Source organism: Mustela lutreola, chromosome 3 (assembly GCF_030435805.1).
Source record: "Mustela lutreola isolate mMusLut2 chromosome 3, mMusLut2.pri, whole genome shotgun sequence".
NCBI lineage: Eukaryota > Metazoa > Chordata > Mammalia > Carnivora > Mustelidae > Mustela > Mustela lutreola.
Window position 1 is genome coordinate 183,349,115 of NC_081292.1, and position 12,682 is coordinate 183,361,796.

At 54.4% G+C, this 12,682-nt stretch overlaps 1 protein-coding gene across 10 annotated transcripts in view; it reads left to right on the forward strand.

Annotated features, from left to right (window-relative positions):
* The window catches only part of TNS1 (tensin 1), a 179,698-nt gene that overhangs the window by 132,597 nt on the left and 34,419 nt on the right, over positions 1 to 12,682 (forward strand). For 7 of the 10 annotated variants that reach the window (XM_059168079.1, XM_059168078.1, XM_059168077.1 and 4 more), the window contains 2 exons: positions 2,144 to 3,751; positions 9,834 to 9,917. In XM_059168079.1, the coding sequence (XP_059024062.1) occupies positions 2,144 to 3,751; positions 9,834 to 9,917 (1,692 nt within the window). The remainder of the gene's footprint in view (positions 1 to 2,143; positions 3,752 to 9,833; positions 9,918 to 12,682) is intronic. The other 3 variants (XM_059168081.1, XM_059168082.1, XM_059168083.1) reach the window with 1 other exon arrangement.

Genomic DNA, 12,682 nt, shown 5'->3' on the forward strand with positions numbered 1-12,682 from the left:
CCCCCAAGTGTAAATGGGGAGCTGGACACTCTATCCTTTGCTTTGCTGTTGTTGCCTCCACTTCCCAGACCACAGGAGCATGAACTTGGGAGGTTAGGGGTTGCCGCGGCTGGAGGAGCTTGCTGGCTTCGCAGTGTGAGCCTCCTTTTCTGGGGCCAGCCACTTTCCAGGCACAGTGGGAAGGAAGGACAGCTCTTCGGCCTACCACTGACTGGTCTAAGGGGCCCCCCCTTCCTGGGAACCACCCCCAGAAATCTGAGTGGAGCAGAGCTCTTGTCTTCACGCTTCCCCCCATGGAAGCCGTTAGCTGGGGTCTCTTTCTTTGTGTGGCAGGAGCCCAGCTCTTTGGAAGAACCCAGCATGCAGGCAGCCTCTCTCCTTCAGTAGCTTTGACACCTTCAGAGGTGAGGACAGGCCAGTTGATCTCAGCAGCCCTTAGGGGCCCCAGCATAAGGGCCAGATTCAGACCATTCCCGATCCCAACAAGCCCCATCCCCTGAAGTCTGGGGCTGTGGCCACTCTCTGGCCCAGTGTCCCTTGGGACCTGCTGCTGGCCAAGGTCCCAAAGCCCCGGGGAAAACAGGGGACAGAGAGATGGGTCTGGAGAGTTAGGTTAATGGGCAGAGAGCATCCAGCATGTGCGTGGACGCTGTGCCTCATTGGGCACCGCTGCGCTTGCTCCCGGTGACGTCATTTGGTCGGCCTGTGGTTTGTGTGTGTGTCTGTTGATCACGATGTTCCTGTTTTGTGGTTGTCTGATCCCTTGTTTTTGGCTGTGGGCTTCTGTACGAGTGTTTATTTTTAGAGGCTGCCACTTCTGGCCTGAGGGCTGATCCTTGGGCATGGTAGGCGCTTGTATTTTCTGAAATGATTGTGGCTTTAGATTTAAGTATTTATTTTGGGGTATTGCTGCCTTTTATGTGTTTCATTTACTCTGCGTGTGTGTTATATGACGGATGGTGTGAAATAATAAAAATGGGATGATTTTTGAAGTTCTGATTTTAAATTAGTTTTGCCTTTAATTTAGTTTTGTTTTAATTAAATCTTAAATGAGTTCTGATTTTAAATCAGAACTTTACCAGATACCGTATGTCTGTAGATAAATGGCTTCACTTCTGTGACTCTCACTTTCTCCTGTTCCTGAAGGAGGCATGATACTCCCTGACTTGTGGGACTGGAAATGAAGTTTGTGTAAAGTGCCTCAGGGACACCTATCGAGCGTACCCCGAGAGTGCACCAGGGGTTCAGTTTGGGTGAATTGTGGGTGTTTGACTTGGGTGATTACCAGCTGGCGTGTGTGTCTCGGGACGTCTTTGTGTCTGGTTTTCCTGTGTGTGGATGGTGTGTGCGTGTGACTCTTGGTGTCTGGCTGGACTTTGCCCTATTAGGACTCGGGGCTTTCTTTTCTTGCCAACTGAGGGCCTGCCTTGGAGTGAAGGGAGGGGAGGGGTGTGTGTGTGTGTGTGTGTGTGTGTGTGTGTGTCGGGGCTGGAAGCTGGGCTGCTGACTGTACAGGGTGTGAAATCACTGAGTCCCTCTGGGTGGGGACGTTCTTCGTTCCTGAGTCAGCCCTCTGGCCCTGAGCCACCCAGCACTCACTATTTCCTTTCAGAGAAAGTATTGCTCATGGGGTCGCCAGACAGAATGACACAGGGGACACCCCTCCTTGAGGAGAACATCTCCTTTTGTGTTCTGGATCCCTAAAATGCTTCCCCTGCCCTCTTGCTCTCTGGATCCTCTTTCCAGAATCCCAGGAGCCCAGCACTCTGAGTGAAGGCACATCGCCTCTGATGCGGGGACTGCTGGCTTTGCAGAACCCCATCTTGACCCAGTACTTTCGGGTCCTTGGGAGGCTGGTGAAATGCCACGGCCATGCTTTGGACTGGGGCCCCTTGCTCCCAGGCTCCCCCTCCCCGCCCACTTTGGCTTCACAGCCCTGGAACTGTGTGTTAGGGCCCCACAGCCTGGGTAGGGGTCCTTTTGTCCTTGTCCCTCACATCCCTGACCTCAGCTCTGTCTTGAGTGGTGCAAGGAGATTTTAGGACTCGGGGAACGGCAGCTCCTCCCTCCCTCCCTTGGGGAGATGAGAGGGTGTGCCAGCCTTTCACTGACACCTGTCGTTTGTCCTCCGGCTGTCTTGCAGAAGTGGTGGGACACACTCAGGGGCCTCTGGATGGGAGCCTGTACGCCAAGGTGAAGAAGAAGGACTCCCTGCATGGCAGCACTGGGGCCGTCAACGCCGTGCGCCCTGCCCTGTCGGCTACCCCCAACCACGTGGAGCACACCCTCTCCGTGAGCAGCGACTCAGGCAACTCCACAGCCTCCACCAAGACAGACAAGACCGATGAGCCGGCCCCCGGCCCCACCAGCGCCCCCGCTGCCCTGAGTCCTGAGGAGAAGCGCGAGCTGGACCGCCTGCTCAGTGGCTTCGGCGTCGAGAGAGAGAAGCCAGCGCCCATGTACCACACGCAGCATCTCCGGTCCCGCCCCGCGGGGGGCCCGGCTGCACCCGCCGCCGGCCGCCACATCGTCCCAGCCCAGGTTCATGTCAACGGCGGGGCCTTGGCATCCGAGCGGGAGACAGACATCCTGGATGATGAGTTGCCCAACCAGGACGGGCACAGCGTGGGCAGCATGGGCACACTGTCCTCCCTGGACGGGGTCACCAACACCAGTGAGGGGGGCTACCCAGAGGCCCTGTCCTCACTGACCAACGGTCTGGACAAGTCTTACCCAGCGGAACCGATGGTCAATGGCGGGGGCTACCCCTATGAGTCCGCCAGCCGGGTGGCGCCTGCCCATGTCAGCCACCCTGCCCCTGTGCGGCCCTCCTACTCGGCACAGGAGGGTTTAGCTGGCTACCAGCGGGAGGGGCCCCACCCAGCCTGGCCACAGCCAGTAACCACCTCCCACTATGGCCTTGACCCCAGCGGTATGTTCCGCTCCCAGTCCTTTCCGGAGAGCGAGCCCCAGCTGCCCCCAGCTCCGGCCCGCAGTGGCAGCAGCCGGGAGGCTGTGCAGAGGGGTCTGAATTCCTGGCAGCAGCAGCAGCAGCAGCAGCAACAGCAGCAGCAGCAACAGCAGCAGCAGCCTCGTCCCCCTCCTCGCCAGCAGGAGAGAGCCCACCTGGAGAGTCTCGGGCACAGCAGGCCCAGCCCTCAGCCACTGGCAGAGACCCCCACCCCCGGCCTCCCTGAGTTCCCAAGGGCAGCCTCCCAGCAGGAGATCGAGCAGTCCATCGAAGCACTGAACATGCTGATGCTGGATTTGGAGCCCGCCGCGGCAGCCGCCCCCCTGCACAAGTCCCAGAGCGTGCCGGGGGCCTGGCCAGGGGTTTCCCCACTATCCTCCCAGCCTCTCGCTGGCTCCCCCTGCCAGCCCCATCCCCTGACCCAGTCCAGGTCTGGCTACATCCCCAGTGGGCATTCCTTGGGAACCCCTGAGCCGGCCCCACGGTCCTCCCTGGCCCTGGAGTCCTTCCCTTCTGGCAGGCCATACTCACCTTACGATTATCAACCATGTCCTGCTGGGTCCAGCCAGAGCTTCCGTCCGAAAAGCCCAGCCTCCTCCTCCTCGTCCACCTTCCTTCCAACCACCCAGAGCCCTCCAGGGCCTCAGCAGCCCCCAGCCTCTCTCTCTGGCCTCCCCGCTCAGCCCCAGTTCCCACCAAAGGAGGCAACTTCAGACCCATCCCGCACTCCAGACGAGGAGCCACTGAACCTGGAGGGGCTGGTAGCCCACCGGGTAGCAGGTAAGAGCCGTGGGGACCACCAGCCCCGGGACTCCTTTCCTACTCCCTCCATGCCCACCCTCTTTGGTCTTGGATAATCTTGCTGGGGGAGGTACAAGAGTAGCCTTCACCCCATGGCAGGTGCTGCTTTGACTGGGGAAGAGGCTGTCACGTGCTAGCCATCCCTCCCGGCATTCCTCGTCCATTAGGCTCCAAGGCAGGCATGAGATTCAAAGATCAGTGTCTTATAGTAAAGGGACAGGTACACAGGATCGTAAGCTGTACTATGACAGGGGTGGGGACCAAAGCCCTGGAGCTGGAGGGAAAGCAAGGCTTACCAACTGGAGCAATCAGGGAAAATTTAGAAGTGGTAACTTTGGGGCTGGAGTGCATATTTTCTAGGCAGAGAGAAGAAGCTCTCTGCAACTGCCTGCTGTCCTCAGGCTTCAGTTCCTGGGGGAAGGTATGGAGAAGCCTGGAGGGAGGGAGGCTTCTATAGACTCAGTTTCCCCCTTGGGCCCTCCCAGAGGCATAACAGAGAAAGGAGGGTGTCCTTAAGGCCAGGGCTCTATCTGAGTGCTCATCCTCTGGTGGGTCCCCTCCAGGTATGTCTCATTTTGGTGGGGAGGCCAAGGTTCCCCTTGTTCAACTTTCCTGTTAGTGCTTGCTTTTGGATGTCTGTGTATGAGCAGCAGGTGCTGAGAAACATAGCTCCATTTCCTACTGGAGAATGGGCTTCATTTCTGGAGGTAGGAGAGGGGATGGGGCAACCAGAGAGCTTACTGGGGAGATCTAGACAAGAAATGGCAGAGTGTTGCAGGGCCACGCTGGGAGGGGTGGGAAGGGCTCTCTACTTTCTTGCTGGCCTAAGGCCATGACCATTCCATGGGGGCAGCCACACTCAGTGGGAAATCCTGTGGGTTTGTTTAACTGTGGAGGTCAGGCCAGGCAGAGGTGGGCTAGAGATGGGGGCTAGGGGACTTTTTGCCAAGCCCCTCAGTGGACAGGAGAAGAGGGGCCTGGGCAGCTGACTCTGCCCTCCACCCCTTCCCCTAAATGTAGGGAAGCTGAGTCATCATATCAGCTGCAGGGTGAGAGGGAGACCCCTCCCTGAGGTTGGACTTTGGCTTTGGGGAAGCAGCTAAGGGCAGGCTGGCTGGCTATTGGGCTGGGTCCAGGACCTGGTGTGGGGGCAGGGATGTTCTGCTATACTTTGGAGCAGAGCATGGTCCCTAGTTCCACTCTCAGTAACTTCAGATTGGCTCTGATGAAAATATTTATGGCATGGAAATTGGCCATCAGGGTTTCACCTCGCCTGGAGAGCTGGTCCAGAAGCACATCATTGCTTTTAACTGAATGTCAAAACACAGGATGAGTAGCTCTCTAATTCTAGAGGTGAAAGGCTTTGTGGTGTGGTCCACATGGGGCTGCCATCTTCTGCTTTTTCCCACCTCTGAGCTCCTGAGAGAAGGACCCTTGGCTTCTTTGTCAGAGGTTTTATTCAAGGGAGAGGAATGGGGACCTCTTACTACTTTATAGAGTTGAGGTAGCCTGGGGAATAGTAACACTCTAACCTAATGATGGACAGATTCTCTGAGGAAGCAGAGTGAATTTGCTCTCCCTACCAGAAAATCCTTCTGTATAGCTCTCCTGGAGCTTGCTGTAAAGGAAGCCGTATCTTAATAGCTCCAGAAGGATGCCCATCTTAATGTGTATCTCCCCTCAGTCTTTCCTCTCCTACCAACTTCTGAAGTCTTGACTGTCAACTTCCATATCCTTAGTTGCTCAGGCTTTGGCTGCCAAGGAGTCATAGGGAGGGAAAGATGTTGGTACAATGTCTCTGTCCCCAATCCTGCTATCATCTTCTCCCCCAATTGTGAGTGAATCAGTCAGGAGAAAGGATTAGATGTAGAGAGGGGACAGATATATTTGGTCCCCAGGGCTATAAAGGGGCCTCTTTGGTCCGTGCTCTGTCATGAAAGTATTTCTTAGGTCAGCAGGTCCTGTTTGCACAAATTCCTCAGTAACCCTGCAGAGTGTCTGCAGTACTTGTGTAAGCAGAGGTGCAAAGGCAGGATCATTGTGTACAACAACCTGGGAGTCAGGCAACAGGCCAGTACCACTTCTTCCTGCTGCTTCTATGTTCTTCTGCAAGAAGCTTGAACATAAGCTTCAGCATGTAACCCAGGAAGCTCAGATCTGAAGGAGAACCCCTTAATGGCCATGAACTGGATCTGGTTTCTCCTGGCTTTTCTCCTGCAGGTCTGCCTTTTCTTCTTTGGCTCAGTACCTCCTCCATACCTCAATACTAGATCCCTGGCTCATTCCATTTTGATCCAATGACTCCTTATCTCTTATTTCAGCTTGGATCTCAGAGAATATAGGGGTAGTTTTCTTAACTTGATAAACAGTAGGTACCAGGAATCTGTAGCGTATGTCACACTTTCTTGTGAAACATTAGAAGCATTCCTGGTACACCAGGGACAAAATAAGTATGCCTGTTATCACCACTATCACTTAACATTGTATTGGCTATCTTAGCCAGTGCAATAAGACAAGAAAAAGAAATAGGAGCCAGAGTCGTTGAGTCCATGTTATCTTATGATCCTGAGTCTGTGACTGGACTGATCTCAGATGTCTCTAGAGGTAGAGATTTCTATGCATGTTGGTGATCAGATGTGCATCTTATCTTTAAGGAGTCTAGAGTTTAGTAAGGGGAGAAAAAACTTGAACTTTAAAATGAAGTCATTCCCAATAGTGAGATATGGAGAAAGTTCTGCAAGGAGTGAAGAAAAAGGAAAGATCAGTATCAGTGGAAGAGATTGAGGAGCATTTTGAGTATGAATTTTAAATAAGAGCCTTGGGAGAAGAATAGGAGTTTGGAAGTGGATGGGGTCATGGGAGAGACAGGGTTCTTGAAGAATACAGGAAAGCATAAGTGTTTGACGAATATAGTAGATTGAGAGCATATTGGCAGTGAGAGAGAGTCAAGGAAGGTAGCCTGGGACCTGCCTCTGGTTGGTCTTAAAATACCAGACTAAAGAGCTTGAATCTTATCTAGTGGCAATGTAGGAAGCTGTGGCCATGTTTTAGTTGGGAGTATGCCATGATCAGAGCTGTAATTTAGGAAGATGTATCTGGTGGATCTGGGCAGGAAGAATGCAAAATAGGAGAAACTCTGAGTTGGGAGATGTCATTGTTTATTAAGTAGACTGGGTCAGGCAATTGTATTAGGGTGCTGACCATGGAGATGAAAAAGAAGAGATGGGTGCCAAGGATACTATAAGAGTAGAGCCAATGTACTTACAAACTGATTGGGTGTAGGGGTGAAGGAGAGGAAGACATCAAAGAGGATTCTGAGGCTCCATGAATAGGAACAGAATGCTAGTTCCATTAATAAGCCAGGAGTTAGGAGGAACAGATTTCATATAAGATGAAGACATCAGTGTTCCTTATTTTGAGTTTGAGGTGACAGTAGAGCCTGTACATAGACATGTATGGTAAGCAGCTAAACATCTGGAATTGGAGCCTGAAAAAATAGAAAAAAACTATAGAATTTGGAGTCATCCTCAAAAGACATGGGTTAAAGCACTGGCCATGAATGAACTCTCTATGTCAGAGGGCATGGAGAGAAAAGAACTTAGGATGAAATGGCTATGAGAGGAATGGAGGGGAAGGGGGCTGAGAAGAAACGTTCAGGACAGTGAGAGAAGACAGGGACAGTGGGTCACCACAGAAGTCAAGACAGAAAAGGATTTCTAGGAGCGGGGGTGGGGGGTTCACAGTGTCACTGGAGAGATCATGAGGAGGAGGACTGAATTCACTGGGCTTTCCAGTTAGGTGGCCCCAGGGATTTTCAAAGACATATTTTCAGTAGAGCAGTAGTGGTAGAAAGCAGATGGCAGGATTGAGGGGTGAGTGCAGAGAGGCAGTGCAGCCAGGATGACCACTGTTCTTTTGAGTGGTTGTATGATAAAAGCAAAGAGGATGGTAGCTGAAGAATGCAGGCTGATATGAAGAGCCTATTTTTCCCCCCCCTCTAAATATAGAAGCCATGAGAATGATTTTAGAGGAGAAGCAGAAGTTGAATATGGAGGGAATAGAAAGAAGAAAAAGATGGAAGAGAAAGAAAGAAGTTGCTAGAATAAGACCAATAAGGAAGGACGAGGGGATATAGGCCTAGGAGCCCAGGGGGATGATTAAGGCTCAATGAGGAGGTGAGATACCTTCTTGTGGAGTAAGAGTGAAGGATGAATACAGATATAGGGAAATATATGTGTCAAGCTTTGGGACCTCGAATTGAGAACCCAACTTTTACATTTCATCATGGAAAGAGGAGATTACATCCAGGTCCATTCAGTCATTCATTCGGCGTGCATTCCTTGTCTGTGTTAGTCTAGGGTCTGGAAAGATGGTGGTAAACAAAAGAGGTAAAAACCCTTGCCTTCATGAGGGAGGTGGACAATAAACACATAAGCGAATACATATATAATCTGTCAGATGGTAGTAAGTGGCACAGAGATAAAACGAAGCAGGAAAGTGCCAGGAGTTGAGAGTAGGTAGGTGGTTGCACTTGACATAGGATCAGGGAAGGCTGCCCTGGCAGTGAGGGGATGTACAGATGGAACAGCAAATGCAAAGGCCCTGAGGTTGAGGTGTACCTGATGTGAGGTGTAGAGTAGGGCTTGAAGTCGAAGAGGTAATGGGCCTGGAGGCCAGCTTGTAGGGGGCCTTATAGGTGATTCTAAGAGCTTGGGCTTTTACTCTGTGTGCTGTGTGCACAGCAGTGATGTCATCTGACTTGTTCTAAAAGGATCGGTGTGGCCAGGATGGAAGGGAGGTAGACAGTGAGGCAGCTGCTGTGGAGATGGTGAGAAGTGCTTAGGCTGTAGACAGTCTGGGAGGTGGAGCCATCAAGGCTAGACGTGGGAAATGAATGAGAAAAGTCAAGGACAGCTCTAGGGTTTTGGACCCGAGCAACTTAAGGATGGAGTTGCTCCTTGCTGAGATGGGTAAGGATGTGGGAAGAGCAGACTTGGAGGGAACGTCAGCAGTGTGATTTTGGCCATGATAGTTGGGAGATACCCTCGAAGCTGCCACGGGGAGAGGTTGGAACTTAGAAATGTGGGCATCGTGATACCGGGACGTAAGGTTGCCAGTGTATGGTGTCATGTGAAGTGTGACACGTGTGGTTGCACCTGGGGGGAACACACGTGCAGCAGAGGTCCCAGGGCTGAGTCCCAGAGCCTCTTGCATTTGGCAGTTGGAGGCATGAGAGGGAAGTGGCCAAGAAGCTGGTGTAGATTAGCTTGTGAGGCGGTGTGTTGGGGAGGGAGCAGGGTTTCCTGTGCAGCCCCCGTGGGAACAGGGAGTCAGTGAATGCGGATAAAAGGAGGGTGTAGCAGGTCTTCATAGTGCATTAAGACGGGCTCATTTTAAGGACTTTCTGGTGGTGCCCAGCAGCCTTGGGCAGGAGTAGAAGTGGAAGGGACTCCAGGGAAGAGGGTTACAGAGGTGGGGGTGAGGGAAGGATGAAGGGCAGGGGGATGCTAGGATGCTAGGGACTGTGGCCCTTGGGCTCAGGCTGGTAGGGTCACCGCTGGGTCCAGAGGAGGCAGGTGACCACGAGAGGACAGAGGTCCCAGGATGGGGCCGTGCTGACTGTGAGGACAGGTGAGTTGTGGGACAATAGGATTGCTCGCCTGGTCCCGGGCCAGCACCTGCTTGCCCCTTGCTGGGGTTAGAAAAGTGAGAGATGTGGCATCCTGAGGGACAGCAGGAGGTCCACCTGCCCACTGGGGAAGCAAGACCCCGGATTCACCCTCTCTTCTTGTCTCACACCCTCCCACCTCCCTCCAAGCGTGTGGCCAGATCCCAGACTCAGAACACCAACTAATCTTGATTTTCTCTTTGTTTCTGTTTTGTTTCGTCTTGTTTAATGCCTTGTCCCTTGCGTTCTCCGTGTGTTCTGTGTCCATCTGTCCTCTGTGCCGTGGGCGTGGTGCCTCCCTTGCCTGGTGTCATCCCCTCCCTGCCCCCCCCCCCTGCCTTCTCTTTCCGCTTGCCTCCCTCCCTGCCGGCTCCCTGGGGTCGGGGTGGGCAGCATACAACGCCAAGCTGCAGGGCATGGGACACACCGGCTTCCAGCTGCCTCCTCTCCACCGGCTCCGATCTTCCTCCCTCTCCGGTTGGTTCCCCTCCACCCCTTCCCCCTTACCAGTCTCTGGCCCTCACTGTAGCTCTCAGCTTCTCTTCCCTTCTTTCTCATGGACTTCTTCTAACCTTTGCCCGCTCTCATCCTGGGTCATTTTTCCCATCCCCCTTACCTTTCTTCCTCCTCCTTCTGTCCTCTTCTCTCCGTCTCTTCCCATTCTCTTTGCCCCCCCCCCCTGCCCCCGCTTCCTTACACCCCCCCACCCCCGCCACAGCCTACTTCTCCCTCCTGCCTCTCTCAAGACTCTCTCCCCCTCCTTTCTGCATGAGCGAGTGCTCCCACTTCTGCATGGACACAGGCCTGATGCTTTTGGCTTTGGCCTTACTTGCTAGGAACAGGGTCTGGGGTGACTAGATGAACTTTCAGGCTCCCCACGGACACACATGCCTTTGTAGTAAGTGTGCTCGGTGAGGGCGGGGACAACCCAGCCCTCTGGCCACCCTGGCCGGATCACCCAGGCTGCTGGGCCAGGGTCTCAGCAGGAGCCAGGCTGTGCTTTGCATGGGTCACCAGGCTCACGACAAAGAGTGGCGCCCTGGCACCTGCTGTTCTGTCTACTCTTGAGCATGGTCCTCTGGGGACACGGCTCCCCCTCTGACCTCATCCCGAATCTCTGATCCCAGGACCCATGTCCAAGAGTCAGAAGCCCTGGGTGTGGTCCGGGCTCTGCCAGTGACCACCTCTGTGACCCTGGGCAAGTCTCGTAGTTACTCAGAGCTCCATTTCCTACCATGGAAAAGGGAGTCATCATAGCCTACCATGTGTATTTTGCATGATGGCTTGACGTGCCTCAATATGCCCGCATGGAGGGTGATGCCCACTAGCATCTGCCCATAGGCTGTTAGCTCTGGGAGGGAGTTGCCCCATCATATTCCCTGCCCCTCCAAGCCTGGAGGCCTAGGGGAGAGATAGGCCGTGCTTAGGTTCCCCCCAGGTCATGGCCTTGAGCACTTCCAGGAAAAGGTGTAGGGGTAGTGGGGATTTTTGACTCCTCTAAGGGCAGTATCTGGTGTTTGCCTAGACCCTCCTCTTCCCAGTCCATGGAAAATGGAGAGATGGCTCTAGCAGAATGCCCCCTGTCCGCCTCCTCTCCCCTCCCTTCACCCCTTCTCGGCCCAGTGGTGGGGAGCGCAGTGTTCAGTCGGACCTGGGCGTTGGGGGCAGATCTGGGACAGTGGGCCTGTCCCGAGGGGAGCTGGCTTGGCTTGCCCTGGGGCTGCTAGTGTGATCGCCGCCGTGTGGCTTTCTGGTGCCCTGGCCCGGCAGGTGGCCTCCCGGAGACCCTGGCTTTCGGAGCTCCAGGCATGCTGTTGGACACCCAGCCCCGTCGCCTGGAGCTGAGGAATCCAGGCTTTTGGAAATTGGAAGGCTGGAAAGAAGAGCTGGGTCTGCGGGGGTGGCCGTGACCAGTCTGGGGGCCGGGGGGGGGGGGGGATAGGGGCGGCGTGTGATGAAACCTGACTCCAGGCGTTTGTCTATGGGACTCGGGGCACCTGTGCTTTGCCAAAGTGGGTGTTTGGGTGTGTGCTAGGGCTGCAGCCCCCAGAGGTCAGAGTGTGTGTGTGTGTGCGCGCGCGCGCACGCATGCGTGTAGGGAGTGGAGCACATGGACACAGAGGCCTCGACAGAGACAGGGAACCAGGCCAAGTGACCGAGAAAGTCCTGGGGTTGAGGGTGGTGGTGTGGAGGTGTGTGGCAGGGACTAAACCTATTTTTAGCATCGGTCAGTCTCTGGGACATGAGGGAGGGGTGTTGTCTCTGTGACACTGGCTGTTAGCTTGTGTCCAGCCGTCCCAGCTTGGCTGAGGAACAATAGGACTCTCTTCCCTCCCCGCTGCCATGCCCTGTCTCCCCTCCTGTAGAGAAGAACAAGAGAGAGGGGACATGGCTCTCCAGCGCTCTGGGGCATATCTGGGCCTGCCAAAGGGAACAACAGTGAGATACTGTGTTCAGAGAATGTGAGAGGCTCTGACTGGCCACGGGTGCCATGGGGCACGCTGCAGGGGGAGCGGCCATTTCCGTGGGAGTGGAATGTGGGGTCTTTCCCTTCTGCAGAGTCCAGCTCTTTGGGGGTCACCCTGTCTATCTCTCCCCCCGCCACAGGACTTGAGGAGGTGTGGTCGTTCTCAGATAGCTGACTATACCAGGATCTCGCTTCCTCTGCTGTTGAGAAGCCCATCTCGGGCAGTCTGGCCCCTTCTCAGCTCAGCACCTGACTGGAGGGTGCTTCTGGGCAAACTGGAGAGCGTTTTCTCTGTCCCTCGGGGAGATTTAGGGCCTCGAATGGAAACAGACCCACTTTTCAAGGGCAGACATCAGATCCCCAACCAGGGAACCCAGCCACCCCTTGCAAAGGCACAGGGATCTGCCAGAAAGAGGCTGCTGGGCTGGGTGAGCCGGAACTGAAACCAGCCCTAATGCATTTCTTTTAACCTTGGAGCTGAACTTAGCTCCAAACCCCTAGAGCCTTTCCCAAATGGGCCTCCTTTGTCACAATTATTATTAGAAAATCAATGGTTATGTCTGTTTCTTTCTAATGTTTTTGCCAGGAATGAAACACGCGGCAGCTCTGGACCAGGCTGCCCAGGAGGCAGGGACTCGGCGGAGGTGGGAAAAGTGGGGTGCAGGCAGGAAGCCCCTGCAAACGTGGCATGGTGCTCAGGGCAGCCCCTTCTCTGATGGCTGGGACCCTGGGGTGGCTGCGGCCTGGGGTCTCAGGAGCTGCCCAGCCCTGGGAG